The sequence below is a fragment of the Oryzias latipes genome, chromosome 23 (genome assembly GCF_002234675.1).
Source record: "Oryzias latipes chromosome 23, ASM223467v1".
NCBI classification, from domain to species: domain Eukaryota; kingdom Metazoa; phylum Chordata; class Actinopteri; order Beloniformes; family Adrianichthyidae; genus Oryzias; species Oryzias latipes.
The window spans coordinates 1,009,935-1,037,103 of record NC_019881.2 but is presented as its reverse complement, the minus strand read 5'-3'; the positions used below and the strand labels follow the sequence as shown (position 1 = coordinate 1,037,103).

At 40.8% G+C, this 27,169-nt stretch overlaps 1 protein-coding gene across 2 annotated transcripts; it reads right to left on the bottom strand.

Annotated features, from left to right (window-relative positions):
- Positions 1-809: 809 nt before the first annotated feature.
- LOC101175052 (mucin-19-like) lies at positions 810-27,169 on the bottom strand. 2 transcript variants are annotated; one of them, XM_023952629.1, is made up of 29 exons: positions 27,084-27,169; positions 26,760-26,804; positions 25,656-25,884; positions 24,807-24,936; positions 24,646-24,709; positions 23,841-23,908; positions 21,477-21,675; positions 21,209-21,328; positions 20,986-21,106; positions 17,717-17,852; positions 17,559-17,636; positions 17,400-17,469; positions 17,178-17,315; positions 16,893-17,060; positions 16,626-16,717; positions 16,400-16,532; positions 13,725-13,968; positions 13,600-13,640; positions 13,381-13,469; positions 12,190-12,344; positions 11,964-12,102; positions 8,038-8,130; positions 7,108-7,302; positions 6,965-7,037; positions 6,717-6,886; positions 4,144-4,300; positions 3,106-3,216; positions 1,062-1,191; positions 810-984 (listed from the first exon to the last, which is right to left on the bottom strand). In XM_023952629.1, the coding sequence occupies exons 1-29, from the start codon at positions 27,130-27,132 to the stop codon at positions 921-923; spliced, it is 3,501 nt and encodes a 1,166-aa protein (XP_023808397.1). In that variant the 5' UTR covers positions 27,133-27,169; the 3' UTR covers positions 810-920. The 2 variants fall into 2 exon arrangements, 1 of the variants encoding a protein (XP_023808397.1); XR_002872833.1 differs by having other exon boundaries at positions 863-883; positions 956-1,191.

The following is a 27,169-nucleotide window of genomic DNA, read 5'->3' as shown; positions in this document are numbered from 1 at the left end:
GTTAAAGTAGTGGTTGTTGTTGGTGTAGTTGTTGGTGTCACTGTGGTGGTTGTAGTAGTTGTGGATGTAGTTGTAGTTGATGGTGTTAAAGTAGTGGTTGTTGTTGGTGTCACTGTGGTGGTTGTAGTAGTTGTGGATGTAGTTGTAGTTGATGGTGTTAAAGTAGTGGTTGTTGTTGGTGTAGTTGTTGGTGTCACTGTGCTGGTTGTAGTAGTTGTGGATGTAGTTGATGGTGTTAAAGTAGTGATTGTTGTTGGTGTAGTTGTTGGTGTCACTGTGGTGGTTGTAGAAGTTGTGGATGTAGTTGTAGTTGATGGTGTTAAAGTAGTGGTTGTTGTTGGTGTTGTTGTTGGTGTCACTGTGGTGTTTGTAGTAGTTGTGGATGTAGTCGTAGTTGTTGGCGAAGTAGTTGATGGTGTTAAAGTAGTGGTTGTTGTTGGTGTAGTTGTTGATGTCACTGTGGTGGTTGTAGTAGTTGTGGATGTAGTCGTAGTTGTTGGCGAAGTAGTTGATGGTGTTAAAGTAGTGGTTTTTGTTGGTGTAGTTGTTGGTGTCACTGTAGTGGTTGTAGTAGTTGTGGATGTAGTTGTAGATGTTGGCGGAGTTAAAGTAGTGGTTGTTGTTGGCGTTGTTGTTGGTGTCACTGTGGTGGTTGTAGTAGTTGTGGATGTAGTTGTAGTTGATGGTGGTAAAGTAGTGGTTGTTGTTGGTGTAGTTGTTGGTGTCACTGTGGTGGTTGTAGTAGTTGTGGATGTAGTTGTAGTTGGTGGTGGTAAAGTAGTGGTTGTTGTTGGTGTAGTTGTTGGTGTCAAGGTAGTGGTCGTTGTAGTAGTAGTGGATGTAGTTGTAGTTGTTGGAGGTGTAGTTGTTGGAGGTGGATGTGCTGTGGACAGTAAAAATTTTCATGTTTTTCATACAATTTAAAGAGAGAATTTTGAAATAATTGAATACTTACAACAGTTAATGTTTCCATGTACACAGTTGCTGTTTGAATAGGGAAAAAAGAAGAGAAGATATCTATGATTTGGTTTTCCAAATTCATTTAGCAGCTGTTAACTTACCAATCTATAGTTATTGGTCCAGGTGGAACAATAGTGTCATTGAAATAACAGCTGCAGTTCCTAAGTTCAGTGCATTTGCTTGTATTTTCATCATAGTATGGCGTTTCCTCTGGACATCTTGGGTAGCAACCTTCACAAGCATAGACAATATATTTTATTTATTTTTTTAAATTGATTTTAGACTGAAATGAAATCTACAAAAAGCTTCAAATGCGTTTTACCTGTTGTGCTCAGTCTAACTATATTCTTATAAACTGGTATTTGGAACATCAATAGCAACTGTGAGATTAAAACTGCAAAATACGAAAACCTTCAAACCCAAACTCTAAATCTTTTAAGAGTTTTTCTCTTTCTTTATAGATGAAAGATTTTAAGAGAATTGCATAGATTTGACCAACATTTGTTGTGATGGTAACAACTCAAGAGAATTCCTAAATGTAAATAATTTATAAAAGTCACTCAGCCTGTTTTCACTTGATTTAAGACTAAGGCACGTTCGAAAAATTATGCAAATGATTGTTTCTAGGTTATATTCACGGAAATCCAAAGCTATTCCAATCAAAAACATCTTCATAAGTTAAGTTCCATTTGAATAGAGGACCCCTTAATTTGCTCCTGCTTTACAATTCTTGCATCCATTGAACGTTTGAGTTTTTAGAGTTTCTGCTTGAATTTCTTTGCAGGATGTCAGAATAGCCCCCCATCTGCTGGCTGGATGTGAACTGGCCCCCACCCTCAGAGATATTCTGACTGAGGATGCTCCCAAGGTTCTCAATAGAGGTTGAGGTCAGGGGAGGATGGGGGCCACAGCATCAGTTTATCTCCTTCTATGCCCAAAGCAGCCAATAATGTAGAGGCAGTCTTTGCAGCATGAGATGGTGCATCTTCAGGCATGAAGAGGATTTTAGACAGACGGTTCTTCTTTTTATACCACAGAAGAAGGTGGTCGGTCAGAAACTCCGCCTACTTTTCAGAGGTCATTTTCATACCTTCAGGGACCCTGAAAGTGCCAACCAGCTCTCTCTCCATATGATTCCAGCCTAAACCATGACTCCACCACCTCCTTGTTGACGTCACAGCCTTGATGTGACATGGTGGCCATCCACCAACCACCCACTACTCCATCCATCTGGACCATCCAGGGCTGAACAAGCTCTCATCAGTGAACCAGACTGTTCAAAAAGTAGTCTACATGTCCATCTGGGTCCACTGCAGCCGTTTCTGCTTGTGAGTGTCGTTTAGGGGGACTGAAGAGGTTTACATTTTGCTGTTTTCCTAATCCAAAGTATTTGTTCTTCCTTGTTATGCCTTTATCTGCATGAACCTCTGTCTCTGAATCAGCCTTAAATCTCTTAACAGTGTGATGATCATGCTTTCATGTTTTCCTGAAATATCCAAGCTTTTCATACTTTGTCTATGTCATTGAACTATTTCATGCTTTTCTTTCCCACATTAGTTGAAAATGTTAGTCTGCTTAATAACATGGAACGTCCTTCTTTAGTCTTTCCTTTAGTTTAACTCACCTATCAAATAATGATCACAGGTGTCTGAGATTGAGTTCACTGATCCAGAGACACAATATTATCCATGAGTTTAAGTGTAAAATAAATAATTTAATATTTATTGATACTTGAAAAGACTTTGCATAATAATTTGTAATGTGCTGATTCTCCACTTGACATTGTTAATGTGCATTGTAAAAGAAGAGGATGGAGATGGGAAGATCAAGAAGGAAGGTCAAAAGGTCAATGTGAGTTGGTTATTTTCTAAAAAGATGTTTGCAGAATCTTTTAATTCTGTCAAAAAATGTTTTCATTTAAAACATGATAGAATTTCTTTTGTTTGATTGAAACAAATACTACCTAGTCATACACATTTATATCCAGATAGCTATTTAGAACATACAATCTCACATTAGGTGAGACATGAAGTCTACCTACTTAAGATGGGACAGAAACACTCACGGCTTCAATAAAAAACAGAGAAACAATTGTTTCCTGAAAATAAGACATTTAACTTTTAGATTTAAAAAAAGTTTGATTACCTTCCAGCTTGTTTGTGAAACTGCTGTCCTTGCCACAAGTCAGCGTTGTACCGCAGGGTTCATAGTGCCAGCTACACTCACCCGGTTTATTGTAATAATCACAGAAGACCGCTAAAGAGTAAACAGTGTTTAGTTAGAAATATTAGTAGATACACAAATGCAGGAACTAAAGAAACTGCAAAAAGTTAACCTCTAAGTGTTTATATCTTTGTAGAAAATAATAAATATTGTTTAGTCAAAAGAATGTATACTAAAATGTAAAAGTATTTTAGTTGTTCAGGTATAGTCAGGAAGACGATCTGGGGATGGTCTTGATCCCTTCCTGAAGAATTCACTATGATTTACTTTGTAGCCATAATGACCAAAAAACTGAAGTAGTAAGAAATAACAGACTGTTTAGCCATCAATCTAGCCTCTCGATCCAAAACCAGCATTTGAAACAGCAACACTTTTCTTTAGGTTAATTGAACTCATTGACACTAATGGCATGTTTAATGCTGCATTCAAACCACCCTCAGCAACACGCTTTCAAGTAGCGGCTTTCAAAGAAAAGTCTATGTTAATGCCTGTAAATGCATGTTATCAAATCGTTCATGTTCACATGTCGTTACATGTGTTTTTCAGAGCAGTTTATGGATCTACGTATGAAAACAAGCAGCCATCAAACAGGCATTGAAGGTTGAAGTTTGACCGCCTGAGACTTGAATTTGATAGCGACACATGGATGACGTCCTCTTTAATTCAACCATTGCCAACCGCTTAAAACTTGATCATGAATGAGAAATTAATAAATGTGGTTTGGACAGAATGATATGACACCAAGTTTTTTATATATATATTGGAATAGAGCTGTGAAAAAAAGCCTAGAGCAAGAAATGCCAGATTTGCACCACTTTGACATTTCTTACCAAGCCTCTTCCAGCTGTGGGGGGCAGAGATGCTCTAGTATGTGGTAGTGACAGTTCAAGAACACACGGCTTGTGGTGTGAACACAGCATGAGAAATGAAGAAATTACAGAAAATAGTTGTGTAACTTACGACACAAATCAGGTGTTCTCCAGTTTATGCAGACATTCTGGTCACTGCAGGCTTCTGCATATGCTGACACAGCAGTGCAGAAGCCCAAGAACTTCCCTTCAAACTCACAAGAGCAGGACTCCATCACACAGGCCTCATAGTAGGCCTTAGGGTCAACCTGAGGGTTGATACATACGTACAACAAATTTCAGACTGATTTGACCTTCACTACACAAATGTGTGAAAATTAAGCATCAGAAAGAAATGTTTAAGGTGATGGCACGAGTTTACAAGGTCCCTGCTGGCTCACGCCTGACTTTATTTCTAATGATATAAACAGTATATTCATCAATGTTTTATCCTTTAACCCTTGTGCTATCCTAGGCACTTTAACGTTGGGAGTTGGGTCATCTAGACCCTCTAGACCAGGGGTCTCAAACTCAATTTGCCTGGGGGCCACTGAAGGCAGGGTCTAGCTGAGGGAGGGCCGCAACTTCAACGCACACACACACTCAACTAGTGAGTGTCTGAGAGCCAATAAATTTGTATGGAACATGTACTATACTATTACTATACTCTATTATTAACTGTTTTCTGCACAAAATGTACTTATAAAACTCTCATTCAAATAAAATACGTAAATAAAAAAAATCAATAAGTAAATAAATCAGTAATACATTTCTTTTCATTTAGTCTTCTATATCTGCTGTTTTCTCATTTAAACATCCTTATTAACACAGTTCAGTTAACACTGTTGAATTCTAACTATTAAACACTAAAGAAGACTTAAATTCTACAGTTCTGTAAATCCATCAATGGTTCTTCTGAACACGGCTTCTCTTGTCTTCTTCTCACTGATGGACACTTGGCAGCACTTCGTCCCAAACTGAGACCATCAGTGTGGTTGAAGATGATTTTCATTAAGTCTGGACTGGACTTATTGAAATTGAAGGTGGAGACGTCAGAGAGGATCTGCTCCCTATTCTGAGTCCGTGTTGAATGTTTTTTTTTCTTCTAAATTTTACTATTTAAACCACAAATCAGTAAAGGAGAAACAAAATTCAGTAACCATTTTGGGATTTTCAATCTTATGACCTTTTGCACATTTAAACCCCGGTCACAAGTTATTGTGGAGCAGCCGGTCAGACACTCCTATATTTTTTATAAAAAACGGATGGAAATTCATGTTGTTGACACTAAATATGTGCAGCCAAGATGCACAATAAGCCTGTTTGAGATCACTCAGGTGGACGAAACGCGGCAACAGATCACCTGGTGTGTGACGGATGTTTCTGCTTTTCCTCCAACATCACCTACATACATTACAAAACATTAAAATCAATATAAAAGACATAACACAGATCATACTGAGGGGAGAGGCAGATTAAAACTAAATTGAATTTTAAGGACAACTCCAACTTCCTGTCCTCCTTCAGTCTCACTGCAGATTCGCCTTCACTCCCCCCCCCCCCCCCCGCGCCTGGTCTCCCCAACATACAGGCGCGGCGCTGGTTCATCTCAAACACGTCTACCGTTGCATTTACACACGTCACACGTATTTTCAGTGTGTCTGAGACTAGATCGTGTTGGTTTGTAGCACGTGTTTAATTTTAAAGCCCCGTTAGGTGTCACGCATGTACGTGTGGGACATTTTTCTGCGCAGCGATCCGACTCCTGGCTGCGGGAGCGGAGAGACCCGTTTGGTTGCGTTGAACGCCGCCGCGCGCCTAACTGTAACCATAACCCTCCTCCGGGTCCATGCGAGCCAGAAACAAGTTCAGCAAATAAATACATTCTAAGGAAAGTAAGGAACTCCTTAATGTGGTCCGGGGAGGGTGTGTGTGTGTGTGTGTCAGGTTTCTTGTCTTAAATGTTTTCCTGCTTTCAAGACCGGTAAATGTCCCGCCCCCAAGAGTCATTTACCCCACGGTGATTGGTTGGTTGTCAGCTGCGCGAACACTGAAAAGGTGTCATTCACACAGACTGGCGGGCCGCATTTACATTAGACTTTCATAATGTGGCGGGGGCCGCAAAATATCCTCTTGGGGGCCGCAAATAGCCCGCGGGCCGTGAGTTTGAGACCCCTGCTCTAGACAGAGCTCTGAAACTTTTTTCTTCAATGATTTGTGATCTTCACTGGTGTCCATTGATTGATTACATGAAATCTTTCCACCTTTATCCACCTTTGTCATGGGAGGGAGAACACGTCAATGGAAGGGGGGGGGGGGGGTCATCTAAGATAAGACAAGGGTTACGGTGATGCTGAGTTAAGTGAAGACCTGGATTGAATAGAACATTGCGAAGTAGTGACATATGGCAATCAAGGGTTTAAAATCAAACAGGGTAAATGAGAATCTCCTTTATCCATTTAGGTCCTAAATTTCTATCCTGAATAAACATTAAGTCAGGACTATGCCATATCAGTGGTTGGACAATAAACCAAACTGTGTTGGTTTCTTTATCTATTGACTAATGTAAGAAAAAAGGAAAATAAAACAGAACAGGTGAGTGAGAAAAAGAATTATAAAACAAGAAGATGAGATTAGGAGAGTAGAATGAAGGAGTGGGTCGACAGTAAGAGGATACAACCATACCTTTGAGTGACAGCTCTGAAACTTGTCTCCAGTAATGATCAAACAGCGCCGCTCAGCCCAGTTTTTACAGTAGCTGTTGTGAACACATGGAAATACCTCATTGGTCACATCTGAACAAGGAGGAGTGGAAATCTTCCAACTGTTACCAAAGGTCAGAGCACTGCTTATCTCTGTAAAAGAATAAATAAATATGTATTCCTATTTTACCCAACAATAACAGCAAAGGTTAAGCATAAAAAACACCTCACCTACTGAACCTTTTATCTGTAGATCATTGTTCTCATTGGAATCAAAGTTCCCACAAAGACCACGGACTTTGTTCTACAGAAGTGAAGGAATGCATTTACTTTGGTATAAGTTCGTTCAAACTCGGATGATTCTCATCACTCACCTTCCACTTTCTGTCTAGTTCAATATTGATCCTTGTGTGTTTGTCCCAAATCAAGGTGATACCTTGACTTGGCACTAAAATGATGAAATACATTCCCACACTGTGGATAGTCACTAGGGAATTTTTGTCTGGACTCCAGCCATATTTGTACTCTTTGGTTATGTTCATGTCTCTTAACGTCAGGGTGACTCCGCCCTTAAAGTGGAAAAATGTTGACACATTTAAACATACACATATTTTCTGGTGTTTAATGACCTAGATTGCAAAGTTGTACCCTGGTAATTATTGATACACAAAGACGATTTGATGCTATGAACACACTGAGCATGTGCGGTGCAGAATGTGCTGAACGTGGCTTTTTGAATGTGCTTTTAGCGTGTGATGTTCACACTGGACTGTAGCTACTCGATCCCAGCACATTTACTGACAGTTGGAATAGGGTTGGTGCAAAATGTCGAAGCAGTGCAAAGCTCACAAATCTTGGTAAAGGCTGTTTCTTTGACAGATCTGTGCCGATATGCGAAAGTCTTGGTGTTGTATAATTCCGCCAGGCACAAACCGCAATAATTAAGTTCTCCTTCATGATCAATTTTTGAATATTTGGTACTTCTGCGTTTTGATCCCAAACATCACTACCAAATCCTTGGTTGGTCAAAGTTCAACTGGTTTAAACTTATGGACTTGCACAATCGCCACAGATTTTGTTCATAGAGCCATAGAACTGACTTAAGAATTTCGTAGTGACAAATGGAGGTGAGAGTTTTAAACACGGAGGCTGAAAACATGCATGTACCTGCGTATATTTAGACTTTTCATTGAAAGTGGTCACTCAAACACACGTTTCTGAGCCCATTGTGAACATAGCATTGCTAAAACGCCAGACTAAAGAAGATGAACAGATCATGAAATTGATGATTATGGTTTATTTACCTTGAGGTCCATAATGATGGAACGAGAGCAGGTGAGTTCTTTTTCACAGCAAGGTACAGTTTCCACTCTGATAGAGAAAGTCTTGTCTTCATCCTTCAAAACGGAGGTGGGGGTGGGGGGGGGTTACATTCAGTTATGCCAAGTACAATGTGGCAAACTGCAGGCTTATATACTTTCACACATATATATATATATACTCTAAGGAGCAACGGCACTGGATTAAATAATTCAGACTCTTGTTCTGTTGTATAAATAAAGAGTTTTACATTTGCATGCTTGATTTGGAATGTTAGTGTTGGTTAAAGTACCAGCAATGGACAAAAAGCTCCAATTACACTTTTTAGTCATATTATGTACGTTAGTCACATGCACCCTTACTGATACGGACCACCCATACTGCAGATTACCCACATCCACCCGTAAAGGCGGTTGTGACCAAGGCTTCAATCCTTTAACACCGAAGCTTTAGCTCTAGTGTTGTCATGTTTTCGACAACTGTAACTCAACCGTTTATGCAATTAATGTAATTCCAGCGGATTCTGTAACTGTAACTGAAGTAACTGAAGACAAATTCTCTGTACATGCGCTGTACTTGGCAAATAAAGTGATTCTGCAGCAAAGAAAAACAGCCTTATGATGGGTCTCAGTAAGTCAGACATTTGCGAGCACTGTGATAATAATCTACCCGACAGCTACATGCACCCACTGTGGTTCTGCACGCCTGTCCAGGCTCTCTGGCAGCAGGTATGTGCCGATTTATCAGTCTGGCTTAAGGTTTCAATCACTGCCTCACCGTCACTTTGTGTGCTTGGTGACATGAGTGCCATCGATATAGAAGAAGGATTAGCATCTATCATTTTCATAACTCTCTGTATTGCCAAAAAAACTATTTTAATAAATTGGAAAAACAAGAAAAATATAAATATAAGTCAACACAGAAATCTGCTGTTTGATCATATCAGCTTGGAAAAAATGTCAGCCCAAAGCTCAAGTAACTTTGAAAGAATTCAGTCTCTCTGGTCTCCCATAGCTAACTCCATGACTTAGGGGGTGGGGGGCTTGGTCGTCGTTGCTCCTTGCCCTTCTGCCGTGGTTTGGGGTGGGGGTCGGGGCCTCCGGTGCCTGGCGGGGGCGGTGGGTGCTCCGTTGGTCGGGGGGTCGGGTCCGGTGCCTGGGTGGGGCGGGCTGGGGTGCTGCGGGGTCCTCGGGGCTTGGGTGTGGGGGTGCGTGGTGGGGGTGTGGGGTGGTGGTCTGGCTTGGCTTGGGGGGGTGGTCCCTTTGCCTGTGCTGGGGGGTGTTGGCTGGGGGCCCTGCTCGGGGGGGGGGGCCCAGCGGCGCTGGATGGGCTGCCCATCTGCACCTGGGGCTGGGATCGGCCCTTCCCTGGCTCTGGGACGGGACAACCCTCTTGGGGCCCCCGGTCGCTCTGGGTGTCATCCGCTTGGCTGCGGTGTCTGGGGTGGGGTGGGGTGGGGGGCTTGTCAGCCCTGTCCTGTGGGGGGGCGTTCTGGGGGGGAGGGGGGGCCCACTATTGGTATGGGGCGGGGGGGCTGACCGGTCGGGGTCTCCGCTGAGGCAATCGGTGGTTGCCCCGGCCGGTTGGCTGCCTCGGTCCCGTCAAGGCCTGACCAGAGCTCTTCTAGGGCCGACGTTTGGGGGTGGGGGCCTGGGCTTGCCCCGGGGGGGCGACGCTTTCTGGCTCCTCTCTCTCTGTGTGGGGTGGGTGGTGCCGGGCCTGGGGTGTCGGCGCCTCCGGGGGTGGGGCCCCTGGGCTGGGTGGGCCTGGCCCCTTTGCTGGGGGGGGGCGGGGGGACAGCTGTTTGACCACCGGGGGACAGTCTACCAGCTGTCCCCAACTTACCCCCTTCCTCATATAACCTCATATTAGGGTGAGGGGGTGGGGGGTCTAGCCTGCGATGCGCCTTGGGGGGGAGCTACTTGTCAGTGGCCCCCCTCCTATGGTTGCCGTATGGAGTGGGCCCCCCCTCTTTCGGTTTTATTTGCACCTTAGACATGTAGGGTCCTTGGTAGGGGGGGTGCTTGGACATCACTGCCAGCAAGCAGCAGATGTCCTCCTAGAACCCTACCCGCCAATTTTAACCACACCTTAGACATTTAGGGCCCCTTGGTGGGGAGGGTGAGGGGACATCACTGTGAGTAATCAGGAGATGTCCCCTTAGTGCCCTACTTTCCAATTTTAACTGCACCCCCCTTAGTACACACACCCCTCCCCCTTCAATATATACATTCCAACATAAACACACACACATGCACACACACACCCTCTCAAACACACATACACGCACACACATTTTGCAAGGAAGGTGGGACCTGGGTCCATCTGTCCCCTACCCCTTCCCTGGTGGGGGGTGCGGGCCCCTTGGCGACGGCGGCCGTGTCCCCTGGGTGCCGGCTTCCTGGGCCCGGCGGTGCTCTCTCCGCGCGGTGGGGGGGTTCACATTACACCTGAGCCGGGGGTGTTCGTGTCCCTGGGGGGTGGGTCCTGGTCCTTGCCCCTGAGCGCTGGGCCCTGCCAAACTTCCAACAGTGGCCGAGCCTGGTCGGGCCATATTTACAACACCCCTTGTGGGCCCCTTTTTTTTCCCCCCGGGGTTCCCCCCTCCTGGGCGGGGGCGGCGGGCCCCTGCCTTGCTCCTCCCTGGACCAACCGTGGGCCGGGTGGGTGGCTGCCTGGAGCGCGGAGCAGGTCTCCCTTGGGGGGTCCTGGCTCGTACCTGGGGTTGGGGCGGGGGGATGCCCGGAACTCATGGGTGGTGGTGGGGTGCTCGTCTGGGGCTGTGGGCGTCCTTCTCCGGTGGGGCCCTGCGTTGGGCTCTCCCGGCGCGGCGGGGGGCTGCTTTCCTGGTTGGGCTGGGGCGGTGCCCTCTTTCCCTCCGTGCCTCCCTGCTCTCTGGCTCTGGGGGCCTCGCGGCGGTCCTGCTGGCCCTGGCCTGGGTGGCGGTCTTGGTCGCCCGGGGGGCGGTTGCTCCCTGCCTGTTACCGTGTGGCGTTGGGGGGATTCCGGCTGCCGCTGCTGCTGCTTTTGTATTGTCAGAATCAACTGCTTCACGTTGATCACGTAAACAGTGAAAGAGTTCCGAAATTTCAAAAAGTGTGTTTTATTCAGGTGTCACCTGCAACATCTCAGCAAAACGGCCCCTTAAAGAGTTTTTGATGGTTCAAATTCAGGAGATATTATCTTTATTTTATTTAAACAAAATAGCAGTTTAATGTGCTTTGAATGACACCACATCTGGCATATATGTACCTTAGGATCCTCACTTTCATAAAAGTTTGTTAGCCACTAGAAATTCCAAGATTTTTAAATATATCTACTGTATCTACTTCACTGATCACCACAGATGACACACATTCTTCACAGACATTACAGTTTGTTTCCTTCAGGCTGCAGATTCAGATCATTACCATTCAGGTTTTACTTTTTTCATTCCTCATTTTACTTTATTTTTAAACACTTAGGTATGTTTTAGGCTTTGATTATGTTTTAGAAACAGAATAATGACCAGAGAGCATTTTAAATGTTGTACTTGTGACAATGACAACAATAGATCTCATCTCCTCTCTAATAGTATTCTGGAGGAGTCCCTCAGCCCATGTTGTTGAGACTGGGCTGAAAAGATAAAGAATATTTTTGAAACAACTGATTGTTTGGCCGCCATCTTTACAGATTGGCCACTATTTTGGATTTTTCTTGTGGGTTCCTAAGGTACATTCAAAGCAAATATGGTGCTTGTACCACTAAATTCACAATTTGTTTAAAAGATCGACCCAACCGGCTCCGCTACAGTGCTTATCTGGACATGCAGGTTCTAGTGTTTGACACAACAGAATTCACTTTAATTTACATTGAATGACCTTTCCGCTGTTTATACTGAACATTCAGGAGTTCTTTCTGTTCCTCTCACCTCAACAAGTGTGTACTGACAGTGTCCATCAAAGCTGTACCATTTCAAATCAAATGTCTGGAAATGTCCATTGCCGTAAACTTGACATCTTCCAGGTTGGGGGTTGTCGGTGCAGTTCCAGACCCCTTCAATGCAGACACTTAAAGCAGAAACAGAGCAGTGATCATGAATGAACATGTGGGACATTGTTACTAAGCAGCTAATGAAAGAACCACTGAGACTTCACCATGTTTGCCGTGCGGTCTGGAGTTTCTCTCCAGCCCCAAACACTTTGTCCTCGTGTCTGCATGTACACTTGTCTCTGGAAACACAGTTTTTATGGTGATCCTCATAAAGGTGGAGTGGGCAGTAACAGCCACTCACACATGTATAACTTGAATCCTGAAAAATCAAACCACACAAAACAATGTTTGGTCAGAAATGTGTAGTTACATCTGTGACAGACATTTTTTTAGTAGCCAGTTGTTTTTCTTGTAAGTCAGTAAAGTTTAGTTATACAGCATTTTTTACCAGAAAGAATCACAGAGTGCTTTTCAATGCAGGTCAAACCTACTTAAAAGACGGGATAAAACAGCATTTGGCAGTAGTTTGAGCAGGAGGCACACAAATATTCTGACGTCCAGATAATAACTGTCTTAAACTGAGCGTCTCTTGTTTTGTTTTTTTTAATTTAAAATATTATTTATCTTCTTCTTCCACTTTCGGCTTCTCCCATCAGGGGGCTGCCACAGCGAACAAGTCGCATGGTAAACTTGGCAATGTTTTACGCCGGATGCCCTTCCTGACGCAACCTTCTCAAACCGGGCTTGGAACCGGCAGAGGTAGAGAAGGGAACAGGGAGCAGCCTGGAGTCGAATCCTGGTTGCACGGACGGAAGGCGCCGCAAACCAGCACGAGCTAAACCGGCTTAAAATATTATTTATAATATATATAATATATTATATATAATATATATAATATATAATATATATTTCTAGTTCATAAATGAACTATTCTTAATTGTTCAATTTAATTAACCAAAGTTCTTTGTTAAAGGAAGGTTTCATAAAATAAAAATGGTAGAAATCCTGGATCTGTTTATATAATGTGTTAATTTTTTAAATTTATGTGTCATAAAACCCAATATCGGAAGATACTCAAAATCAAATCACTCAGAATCAGATAGGGACCCAAAAAAAAAACCTGATTGGGAGTTCCATGGTAAATTCATGGAAAACACTGTAAAATAAAGTATAAAAAAAGAATTATTAGAAAGCAAATTTTAAAAAGATAGGTTTTTTTTAGCTGATTTAAAAAAAAACTGAGTCTGCAGGTCTGACTAAAAACTGTGTTAAAAACCTGTTAATATCTAGAAATTACCAGACAGTAAAACAATAGAACAGCTTATACAAATTGTGAAAAACTGTATTTCACTTACAACTGCCTTGAGGAGACTTTCACATGTTTTCTGAGCGGTGCTCATCCATCCTTGTGAGCAGTGATAGCAGACTTTCCCCTTAGTGCATCCTGACAGAGATCAGTAGAGTTCTTATGTTATTCTTAAAAAACACTTAAAACAGTTTTATAAACATTTTTAAAAGTTTTATTCAAATTTCAGTCTAAAAAGGTTGAATAATACACAAAAGAATCTACTAACCACAATCTTTGCTGCACTCCAATTCACCATTTTCACAATTGCTTGTAACAAAACAGAAAACAGGTTATGAAGCAGATACTCCAATATTTTCCTTTGCCTGAGAGACACATTCCTGTCAAACGTACCATAGCAGACCGTCAATAACTTTTTGTCCTGGTGGAGTTGTACCGCCAAGGTAATGACACGGACATTCAGCTTTTGAGATGCAGACGTTTGTGTCACCCAGGTGTGTCCCCTCTGGACAGCCGCATCCCTCCACTGGATCGTCCTTGACTTCACAGCGGGGGTCATTGCCAGACAGGGAGCTGCAGGTACTGTTGCAGATCACGTTGTTGTACGAGAACACTTGGTTCGTCTGACAGCTGATGGCTTTGACAGACAAATGGGAATCACATTAAACAACAGTCATGACATATCAATGAACAATGTTGGGTTTATCCAAATCACACTTTCTAATGTACTTTCAAAGGTTGAGTCCAAATGAGCCAGGCTTATAACACAGACCAGGGGAGTCCAAACCTTCTGCAAAGAGGCCCAGATTTGGTGAGATTGGAATGTGTGCTGACCAACATTTCTTTTAACTATTTTAATAACATCCAATTTAAGAGAACTAATGAGTTTAGTTAACAAGTTATTTCAGTGGCATACTTTTAATTTATTTCTATAGAATAAATACATCTAAACACAATTTTGCTAAAATCCCAATTTGTCAATTTTTTAACTGTTCATTCCCAGTTAGCTTGTCGTAGATAGCATGTCTTACTGCCTCTTTATGGTAAATATGAAAATGTGATTCAGCCAACCATAATCAAGAAATTGCACACACAGTATTTAGAAAGGGCTGGGGGGCACATATTATTGATTTGATGAAATAAGCCTGTAGGCCGTTAGAAATTTGATCATGGGCTGCATTTGGCCCAAAGGCCGGACTTTGGACATGCATGTTGGCATAGGAATTTACTTGCAATACCAAACAGCATGCAGAAAATGTCAGAAGGCAAGGTGGGAGCTAAAGGAAATGTCAAAAAGAGAAGACTTTTCAACTCGAGTCCTTAAAGCTACAGTCGTTACCAGAAGGACATAAAATTAGAGAAGACAGGACTAACTTCCTACTCAAATGTGTTCTGAGAGAAGATCTAGAACTATGTAGTTCTCGCTCCTTGTGACTTAGTCCTTGTAACTAAAGGCCCTTTCACACCGGGACGAATTTCGCCGGCGATTTTCGCCGACGTTTAACGCCTCGTGACTAAACAAAGGGCACCAACGAGAGTGTGCACACCGACGCGAAAAAACGCCACGCGTCAAAGCGTCAAAAAAAAACCCCGCCTCGGGTTCGGTTTTTTTTTTCGACGCGTCGCGTCGAAATCTACTCGACCAATGAGAATGGCGCTTTTGCACACGTGTCTGGAGCTTCTGAAGTTACAGTAAAACACAACTTGGGGGCGCTCAAACACAAAACTGCCTTGCTGAGCACACATACCAGCGAAGAAGATAGACGCCAAGTAGCGTCAACACTGCCGCGAAGCAATAATGACGGACATTCAAAAATATCCCCGAACCAAGCACCAGTTGGAGCTACTGATGCTTGAAATATTCATGTTTTCTTTGTTTGATTCTGACAAGCGTGTAAATACTTGCTCTCTTCTTCTGAGTGAAAAGCGACTTTAAGAAGCGTAAAGTTGCGCAGCGCCACCTTGTGTACAGGAGTATTTCTGTTTTACATTAAGCGCCATCTAATGTCAGGGAATGAAATTGCATGTTCACTCCGCTCATCGTCAGCGAAAATCGCCTGGGTGTGAACACAAAAAACGTGGCGAAAAACGCTGGCGAATAACGCCTGGCGAATATTCGTCCCGGTGTGTACGGGCCTTAAGGTTCAAATCCTTGGATCCATCTTAGTGTCAGTACATTGACTGTATATGAGAACTGGACTGAGTGAATGCCCCTCACAGAAAATTGCTCCAATTAAATGAAGTAAATTCAGTCGCCATTATTTTTGCAACTTGGATGCTGCCACACTGGAGACAGACAACGTCATAAGTAGTTATGGATTCTAGTCAGTCTGAGTCAAGATTGCTATGGCAACCACTTTAGCCAATGGGGAGTGAGCAAGTTGGATGTCTACACCCCTACTACTCTGAGGAAGGCTATGCGAAATCTGTTAATTAAACTTTCCAAACGTTATACATGAAACCGCATACTTTTATTGAGACATCTGATTGGCTAGTTCATAACATTAAAAACTTTCACTACAGAAAAAACTATCAAATCAAAGAAAAGTTAAAAATCTTATAAATATTTCAAAAAAGGTTTCAGAGCTAGAATGGTTGTTCTGACTAATAGAATAACAAAATAAGAGTTGTTTATTACTCTGTAGAGGTCTATGAAGTTTTGGCTTCTTGGAGCTACTTCCTGTTTGGATTGCAAGGGGAGGGGGGTAATTCAGTCCAGTTGTCATGTACAGTAACCGGTATATCAGCTCATTGTACACAAAAAACATTTTCTGGCCCTTTCTGAAGCAAACAAGGTCCTTTGAATACATAAAAATCGATCCATAAGTGTTTTTTTTAAATATATATTCATAATTTTGTTGTTTTACATGAAATAGAAAATGCAAACAATTCAATAGTCTATAATAGTTGTTTACATCTATTTTTATTTAATCTTCTTTATAATGTCAGAACATTTACTGTCATCTTGTGAAAAGCAGACTTACAAAATATTAGCATTAGCATTAGCAGTGTGACTCATCTCTTGTGATTATTGTCAAAGCAGCATATTTACTAAAATGTGAACCTACTGCAGTTGGTCGATGACCTCCAATCTCCAAGTTTAATACCCAGACCAGTGCAGGCTTTAGCGTAGTTTCCCAGAGCCGTGCACACACAATCCTCCTTGTTGCTGCCGCATGTACAGGTTGTTTTTATGCAATCCTGGAAACAGCAGTTCAGAAAAGATGAATTTATGCTACATATTTAAATACCATTCATATCAACTGTTTGGTTGGTACGTGTAAACGTTCTTACTGCTTGATACGCTTCAGGTGAGATGTAGCTATGGCATTCAGCAAATACTTTATTATTAATTAATGCAGCACATCTGTCAGCTGCAAATATTTCTGCAAAAAACATCAAAAGACAATAAAGTTATTTGGAAAACCCTTTTAGTCTGAATCATTCTTTTCTCATAGCAAAGCTGGACTGGAACAGAAATTATATGATGTCTTTAAAATTCTCCATGTTTTATAAAAATATTCAGTATTTTAGCAGGTGTTAATAAAAGCTGGTTATTACCAGCAGCAGAGTTCACACAGACAGTAGGTATGTCCTCTGTGGTGCACTGAGAACCTCCCGTTAGACCATAAGCCCAAGACAAAGCAAAAGGCCCAGATGAGCTCTCTCTAATGTTGTTGCTCGAAGTGAAATCGTCTGTTGTGTCGTTGTTGCCGTTGCCGCAAAGACCTGCAGAGAGTTTTCATATTAGAAATATTTAAAGGATTCACATGATGGACAATGTATACTCTCTTATTCTTGTGATGATGTTGGTATCTTGGATCATTTAGGATGATGTTGGCCTACCTGACAGAGTTTCAATGTTGTTTCCAGGCAAAGTGATGTATAGCTGCATAATAGGAGACATCTGAACCTGAATCTTCATATCAAAAGATGTTTGGACAAGAACAAACATCGAGGACTGCCAGAAAACCAGAGCTTGATCTGGTAGAAGAAAGATTTATGCGGTTTATTGATACGTAAAATGTTACAGGTTAAAAAAATGCAGAGTTTTTAATATATTTTTACCAGATTTATGGAACTCTGTAATCTCCTTTTCCTTCAATTTAACTTTGTTGTCTTCAAATGTATATGTTTCCTGCAAATGTTAAATATATGAACATCGATCAAACGTTTATAGAAAACTGACAGTTTTTTTGATCAGTCAACTTGGAAACGTTTCGGTACCTCGAAAAGTTCTATTACAACTTTGGTCACTTCTATTTCTGAAGCTGAAAAGTCGGCTTTTATTGTCCAGTTGGAGCCCTGCATTTGATCAAGGAAAGTTTAGGAAAACATGAGAAACTGAATTATGACAATAAATGTAAATAGTTGCATTATTTTACCTTTGAGACTACATATCTGCATTTTCTAGGCAGTGTGTAGGGCTTTCCATCAAATGTCTCAACAAACTGTCCTTCAACGGTGCACTTTGGAGGGCAGATGTTTGCTGAGCATACCCAATTCCCACCGTTACAAGAGCTGAGGACAGAAGACATCAGAGGAAAAACGTAAATGTCTTTGGTTTGGTCTCACATTGGAAATCCTAAAACTACAGACACACCGGGTGTGTGACACGCGTTCTAGACTGTGCTAAATAGGCTTTATTGAATACACATTTAGCCTATGGAGTTCACACTGGACAGGCAGGGAGGGGCTTCTTCTTCTTATGTAGCGCATGTCTGCCACCTACTGTTGGAAGACATGTTTGGTATGAAATGCCAAAGTAGCGTATATCCAGTAAATCTTGCAGCAGGTTTTTTCTTTTACAGCTCTATTCCGATGAATAGAACGACTTGGGGTCATTTAATTCCGGCCAGACACAAACCACAGTTAAAATATTCTCCTCCAGGATTTTCAATCAGGAAGGATTGATTAAAATGATAATAAAAATAATAATGATAATAATAGTAATAATAATAATAATAAACATTACTTGTATAGCACCTGTCAAGATAAAAATCACAAAGTGCTTTACAGTAAAACACGATAAAACGCAGCAAAATACAGTAAAACACACAAATATAAAAAAAGGCTTAAGAAAATGCTATTTTAAAAATATGTTTTTAGCTGCTTTATAAAAGAAAACACAGAGTCTGTAGATCTGAGGCTGAGAGGAAGAGAGTTCCAGAGTGATGGAGCCACTGCAGCAAAGACTCTGTCACCTTTAGTTTTTAACAACCAGCAGACCCTGGTCACATGACGTCAGGGACCTGTTGGGAGTGGACGGCTGCAAAAGGCCTATTTTGTAGACTGGTGCTTGGCTATGCAGAGCTGTGTGTGTTAGAACCAGGATTTTAAAATGCACTCGGTAGCGGATGTGGAGCCAGTGTAGCTGGATTAACAACGGGGTGACGTGTGAAAACTTGGATGAATTAGTTAAAATCCTAGCAGCAGCGTTCTGGACAATCTGGAGCCACGGATGAGCATCTCCAACTCAGAACGCGAATAATTGGACTCAGTTTTCATGTTTTTAAGATGATAAAAACAAGAGCGAACAAGTGACCCGACATGAGATTCCAGGGATAAAACCGGGTCTAAAGTCACCCCAAGGTTCCTGGCCGAAGTGGACCGAACCACTGGGCTATCTGGGGGGGGGGGCAGCTGTCAGGAGCAGAGACTAGAACCTCAGTTTTGGCTTCATTTAGTTGGAGAAAGTTATCATTTATCTAACTCTTGACTGAATCCAGAGACCTGCATAAACTCTGTATTTTAAAAACATCCTGGGGTTTAAAAGACACGTAAAGCTGAATATCATCAGCATAAAAATGATAAAAAATATCAATAAAAGAACTTAAAATATGCTGATATAAAATGAACAATAAAGGTTCCAAAACTGAGCCTTGTGGGACACCAGAAGTGAGGGATGCAGAAGAGGACTTAAACATGGAAAAAAACAACAGAAAAAGATCCAACAGTCAAAGAACCGGATACCCCAACCCAGTTTTTCAGCATGTCTAGGTGGACATAGTGGTCAACAGTGTCAAAGGCTGCGGTCAAGTCCAGTAGCAGTAACACAGAGCATTTTCCTGCATCCAGATGTCATTAGTGACTCTGAGAAGGTCTGTTTCAGTGGAGTGAGCTCCGGTTAAACCTGATTGAAACTGATCAAAAATGACATGACTGTCTAGAGCAGTTGTAAGTTGTTTAGCAACAACCTTTTCTAAAATTCTGGACATGAATGGGAGATTAGAAATAGGTCTACGAGCTGGAACCAAGTAGAAAAAGTAAAAGGGAAAAATCTACAGTTTGCTGGCATTTAAATTTCTAGCCACATTTCAACAAGTGCTCCCACTTTTCTAGTCTGCCTGCAAAACATTATCATTTTTCTTGATTTGTTCTCAAACCAAAAAGAATTTGTTCAAATGCAGTCTGACACATAGCTGAAGAAATTGGAAAGGAGTAATTTGGTATAAATGGTTATTGTAGCTAATTGTATTTGAAATATATATTTAACAACCTATAATTATTGTGTTTTCTGCACTACAGGGTCCACCGAAATATAAGGGGCATGAACCAAATCACAGAGTCACAGATAAATTTATCAGTCGGACTTTAACTGTGTTTACAGTAACTCTAGAAGTTATTTGTAACAGGCTATCTGTTAGCAATGTTAGCAAATTTACAATAACTCTACCTGTTACTCCCAACCTTGTTGCAACACAAACATTGTGATACCTTTAAGACAACTGATACTGATTCTACGCTAACTCCCTACCTTGTTAGTAAGACGTACTAAAACACAGTCCAACACCACTACACATTAGCAACATTAGCTTATTCACAGTACCTTTAACTCCCAACAGTTCTACACTTTGGCCACGTTCGCAATTTACAACAACAGTCAACCATGTTTGCAACTTGGACAGAAAGAGACGGACATTTGGACAGCGCACCGTATGGGGCGGCGTTTCTGAAGTGACAGAGTCAAATATTACCAGCAATATTTTTGATTCTTTAGTCTGTTTTAGGACAAAAAACAGGTTTCATTTTTAAATGCATATTGTCACCTTTTAATCAATGTATCTACAAATGCTACATTTACTAGCTAAATATTTAATTTAAATTTAAATATAATTTAAATTTAAATATAAATAGAAATGCTGAGCATTTATATGGAAGAACTCCACAAAGCTGTTTGTAAACTACTCAGTGTGAAATCTGGGTCTTTTATGATGAACACGGAGCTTTTATTCTGGTGATGGGAAATGTTTTTAGACCAGTGAAAAATAATATTTTCTCACGCCACAACAATCATCTGTGACGGCACACCAGTGTTCACTGGTTACAAACTGCATTAAACTGCTGAGGCTGAAGTAATGGAATACCTAAAGTCAGCTAAAATGAACATGGTGGAAATTTAATAGTTCTTTGTATTTTGAAAAGACTGGCTTAGTTTTAGATTTCATGTTCAATATATGAATCTAAGACCATAGATATTGGGATAGCAGTTTGTTTCCACATCTCACTTTGAGCATGAATAAAGTCTCTAAAAGCAAAACTGGAATGATTAAAGTTAGAACTTTGTTAAGATTTGAAATTCAACGTAAGAAAGTTTATAAAAGAAGATTACTGTTTACTTTGAAAACCAAAAGCAAATGTGCCGTTCCCTTACCAAGACTGACACCTCGTGTTTCGGCTAGTCCCAGGTTGGTAAATCTTCCCAGCAAACACACACGGGCAGTCGGAGCTCCTCACGCATTGTGATGCATTTACACGATCATTACGCACTTTTCCTGCAAAAGAGTTTGGAAAAACACTCACAAACTAGAATTTGGAATTGTCAAATACTGAATTTGATGGTGAAATGATGAATTCTACAGCTTCTCACAGCTTACCGTCTGTACAGACGCAGGTTTGGACCGTCTCACTGGAGGACGGGTTTGGATTGGAACAGCTTGGTGCAAAAGGAGAACCCGTTTCGTTAAATTTCAGTTCCCCGGGACAGGTAGGTTCTTCTACATGACCCACCACCAAAAATACAAAGAAAGTGGTTGAAAATGACAAGAATCTTAAAAAAAAGCCGATAACATTACAGCCAAAAAGTATTTAACTTTTATATACAATAAATCTACAAAAAATATATATTTCTAAAAGATCACCCACCACACAGTTTGGATTCAATCCACCAGGTCCAGAAATTATCGTCTTTTCTACACAGAGATTTTGCGATTTCGTTAAAAAAGCTGCATTTGACCTCCTTGCTTGCTTTGTGGTTGTTCTTTGGACAGATATTTTGATATATCTTCTTTTTATTTCCAAGGCATCCAATAGCTGGTGATATAAATGTACCACACTCCAGCACCTGAAGTAAAGAGAATAATTTAAAACTTCCATTACAAGACGTCCAGAAGACAAACAAGACCTGCTCAGGATTCTCCAGGGTTTGATCTGGAAAAAACACTGAATTCATTCAAATACACTGACCAAAAATCGAAACGCAACACTTTTGTTATTGCTCCCATTTTTTATGGTATGAACTCAAAGATGTGAAACATTTTCCACATACACTCAATAACCAGTTCTCTGAAATATTGTTCACAAATCTGTCTAAATCTGTGATAGTGAGCACCTCTCCTTTGCCAAGACAATCCGTCCCACCTCACAGGTGTGCCATATCAAGATGCTGATTAGACAGCATGATTATTGCACAGGTGTGCCTTAGACAGGCCACAAGAAAAGGCCACTCTGAAATCTTCAGTTGTATCACACAGCACAATGCCACAGATGACGCAAGTTTTGAGGGAGCGTGCAATTGGCATGCTGATAGCAGGAATGTCCACCAGAGCTGTTGCTAGGGAATTGAATGTCCATTTCTCCACCATAAACCGTCTCCAAAGGCGTTTCCGAGAATTTGGCAGCACATCCAACCGGCCGCACAACCAAAGACCACGTGTAACCACACCAGCCCAAGACCTCCACATCCAGCATGTCCACCTCCAAGATCGTCTGAGACCAGCCACTCGGACAGCTGCTGAAACAATCAGTTTGCATAACCACAAAATTTCTGCACAAACTTTCAGAAACCGTCTCAGGGAAGCTAATCTGCATTCTCGTCGTCCTCATCGAGGTCTCGACCTCCCTCCAGTTCGTAGTTGTAACCGACTTGAGTGGGCAAATGCTCACATGCGATGGCGTCTGGCACGTTGGAGAGGTGTTCTCTTAACGGATGAATCCCGGTTTACACTGTTCAGGGCAGATGGCAGACTGCGTGTGTGGCGTCGTGTGGGTGAGCGGTTTTCTGATGTCAATGTTGTGGATCGAGTAGCCCATGGTGGTGGTGGGGTCGTGGTATGGGCAGGTGTATGTTATGGGCGAAGAACACAGGTGCATTTCATTGATGGCATTTTGAATGCACAGAGATACCGTGACGAGATCCTGGGGCCCATTGTTGTGCCGTACATCCAACAACATCACCTCATGTTGCAGCATGATAATGCACGGCCCCATGTTGCAAGGATCTGGACACACTTCTTGGAAGCTGAAAACATCCCAGTTCTTGCATGGCCAGCATACTCACCGGACATGTCACCCATTGAGCATGTTTGGGATGCTCTGGATCAGCGTATACGGATGTTCCAGTTCCTGCCAATATCCAGCAACTTGGCACAGCCATTGAAGAAGAGTGGACCAACATTCCACAGGCCACAATAGACAACCTGATCAACTCTATGCCAAGGAGATGTTTCGCTCCTCATGAGGCAAATGGTGGTCACACCAGATACTGACTGGTTGTCTGGGTCCCCTGACCCCTCAATAAAACAAAACTGAAGATTTCAGAGTGGCCTTTTCTTGTGGCCAGTCTAAGGCACACCTGTGCAGTAATCATGCTGTCTAATCAGCATCTTGATATGGCACACCTGTGAGGTGGGATGGATTGTCTTGGCAAAGGAGAAGTGCTGACTATCACAGATTTAGACAGATTGGGGGGCGGCCGTGGTGCAGCGGTAGGAAGGTCGACCCGTGATCGTAAGATTGCAGGTTCGATTCCCGCCTTGCACGCCCATGAGTCGAAGTGTCGTTGGGCAAGACACTGAACCCCAGCTTGCCTTTGGTGGTAGGTGGGCGCAGGTGTGTTTGGCAGCGGAGCCGCCACCAGTGTCTGAATGTGTGAGTGAATGTGTGTGTGACTGGGTGAATGGGTCTGTGACTGTAAAGCGCTTTGTCCTTGTAGGAAGAAGTATAAGTATATAAGTATACGCCATCTACCATTTTTTGAAAAATATTTCAGAGAACTGGTTATTGAGTGTATGTGGAAAATGTTTCACAGCTTTGAGTTCATACCATAAAAAATGGGAGCAATAACAAAAGTGTTGCGTTTCTATTTTTGGTCAGTGTACTTTTAATGTTGAGAAAGAAAAATCTACTGGGGATACATTTACACAAAACAGAGAAACTGAAGTACAAGAAAAGTTGTTTTTAATAGATTTATATTTTACGAGTAAAATACTGATTAGAAAATTTACTTACTTCATTATAGTCTGGAGAAACATCTGGAGTCTCACAAAAATCACCAGGAGAAACACGAAGCTTCTCCACTAGATTCACAGAATTAAAGACAAAACACTGTCAATAATCAACATTTGAACAAATTCATCACAAGTATAGCATAATATGAATGCGCACCTAATTTACATGTTTTGAAACTAATATCAGAAAGACCTTGAGAAAATTGCTCTATTTTCTATTTTTGTTATTACAAAACATTGTAATGTGATTTATTTTAACAGCTTGACAGAGAAACCAACCCTATATATTATTATTAATTCATACTCCCCATATTCCTTTTGCATTCAAAATTCCAAATAAACCTGTTTATTATATTATATTATATTATATTATATTATATTATATTATATTATATTATATTATATTATATTATATTATATTATATTATATTATATTATATTATATTATGCTAGAAACGCTTTTTTTGCACTAGTCCTAAGGCTTTTTTATTTATAACTTGTTTTTTGTTTAATAGAGTGGCTCCCAAACTTTGAACTGCTCTTCTATTGGTTTATATGCTTATCAGTTTTATTATTTATTTTGTTAGGGAGCTGTTTGTTTTGTTTAATGGTCCTTTATGGTAACATGTTTTTCTTTCAAATATTTGTCAAATATTTTCTCCAAACAAGCTTTGCATTAGGAAGTTTTTTCAATTACTATCACATTTGAATACAATTAGGATCAAATTTCATAAAACTTCTCTCAAAGATAGGTCATTATTTTATTGAAATGCAAAAGCCATTTTATTTCTTTATGTTTTAAATACCTTGGCTTCCATTATTGCTGCAGAGTCCTGTTGTGTCAGGTTTAAGTTCTTGCTCTATCTCCACCTTAAAATGTAAAAAAAATAAAGAGAAATATATTTACATATACTTCACATCTATTGGTGCTTTTATTTTGATAGGTGCAGCCTCTGGAACTTCATACCCAAAGAGTTTCAATTCCTCCAGTAACGTTGTTCCAAGTGACAGTGAGAGGAATCAACGAGCTCGTCAATCTTTTGTAGACACCGTAATCGAATATTTTCAGATACGTTTGGTCATAAGGCAGAGAAACACTGCAGAGAGAGAAAAAAACAAGTGCTGGGATTTCATCGTTCAGTGATCTCAAATCTTCATACTTCTTCATCAACAGTCTAAATGAGTAAAATAAGGTTTTCTGTGATGATTGCAGCATGCCATAGCTTTAACGCTTATGACGTTCTTAGACAAAATCAGAAAAACCTGTGTCCATTTCTAGGACATAGTTTCTGTAGAGCAGGAAGAGTTCATTAGAGATTTGCCTCTGAGTTGTGGGTGGGCTCATTGGCATGGAGTGGGTCTGCCCCACTACCCAACATCCTTCTGTTTACACCCTCTTCTGCTAGCTTATAGCCCCTCACAACCCCAACCTCGTCTAGATCCTGTATGGATCTAGACACATCAGAATGGAGCGGAGCAGGGAGCTACTTTTTTATGCCTACACCTGGTTCCCAATTAAAAAAAAAAAACAATCTCAGAAAAGCAATTTCAAGCTTTATTTTCTTTCTATATTTCCTCTGTCGTCAAGAAATGACACAAGGAACACGTTAAAAAACAACAACACAATAAATAACCTTTATGTAAAACAATAAAAGCTACTTAAAACAATCAAGGATTCTATTAAACTTTTCATTTGTAGATTATTAAAGTATCTTTGTGTACAATTTATCTATTAGGTTTATCATTGAAATTTGTTAGTGATGACAAATTGTCCAATAAATGTGTAAACACAGCAGGTTAGGCAGGAATATCAAACCTTTCAGATTTCACCGTGATGCTCTTGGCCTCCAGAACTGTTATAAGTCCGTTGATTATAATCTCAACCCGAGACATTAACAAAGAATCTTTGTCCCGCTGTACGATGATGCTGCATTCAAAGTTGTCGTGAGTGAAGTGGGTCAGGTAGTAGCGGCAGGAGGAACGCATGTAGTAAGCGCTGCCATTGAAGTTCTGGAAAACTCCACTGCCAAAGGTCTTGCAGGTGTCTGATCACAGAGGAAACAGGATGTAAATATCTTTCCTCGCTCAGAAATGTAGCAGATAAAAAAAGATGAACAGTTAAAATAAATTTCTGTATAGCTGGAAATGAACTACCACATCATTTGATGTTAATGCACTATTTTCCTATGTGTGTAGCGTCATCCCTAATATTATTCATATTTGAATAATCTGTTCAGTTAAGTTTAAGAAAACACAGTAGAGATGATGTACTTATATCCAAAACTAGATGAGTAACAATTAATCTATACGATTTATATTGCTATGATCAACCAGATCCATCTGCAAGTTGTCAAATAGACCTTTTTGAAATGGTTTTAAAATAACATAAAATGATTAAAATTGATATTGGAAAATATCATTTGGATTGAGGCACGATAGGTTTATTTTACTATAACTTACAAATGACCTTCAAGACATTCAAGGAATCTGGAAAAGTTCTGTCCCTCTTTGAGTCGCACTGCTTGACTTTTGGCTAAAGATCCTCTGGATCAGTTTTAGATCAGTGAATCGGATCAGACCAGGTCAACCAAATGAACCAATATTGACTGAAATCATATCGTCATCCAAAAATGTTGTTAAAATTATCAGTACACCCCTATTCAAAACACATTAAAAGGGGGATCAGTTGGACTTTTTGCAAAGTGTTCAAAGATTTTTCATGTACTTACGTACCCAGGAATTGGTCATGAAAATTAATCTCAATGGTAGCACCTCATTTTACAATACAGTACTTAGAGGGTATTTTAGTGATGTTAACATGGTACTTTTGTTGCATCTACTGGGTATTTACATAGTACTTTCTCTGTATTTATGTCCTACTATGAGATATGTGATAATGAGAGTATTTTCCCATACTTACATTTTTTAGAAGGAGTGGCTCCCATAGACTCCCCTGTCCCAATGACTAAAAAAAGTAAAGACAAATATAGTTGTTACCTTAATGGATAAATACATTTAAAATGAGTAAAATGGTGGAAAAGTCATTATTACAAATATGACATTTGATTAAGATTAGAGTTTAAAATATGTCTCAACTGGGTACATCAAAAAATTAAAAGATCTTTGAATAACAATGCATCACAATTAGAAAAAAAATCAGCATTTTATGGTAAACGACATTAAATGAACTACAATAAAATATGTATATAATTTCAAAGTAAGAGTTTTAATGCGTTTATATTACCTGAGACAAAGAATAAGCAGACTGCCAGTACGCGGCGCCGTGATGTCATGTTTCCAGATGTTCGTGCTGCGACCACGCAGCTCAAA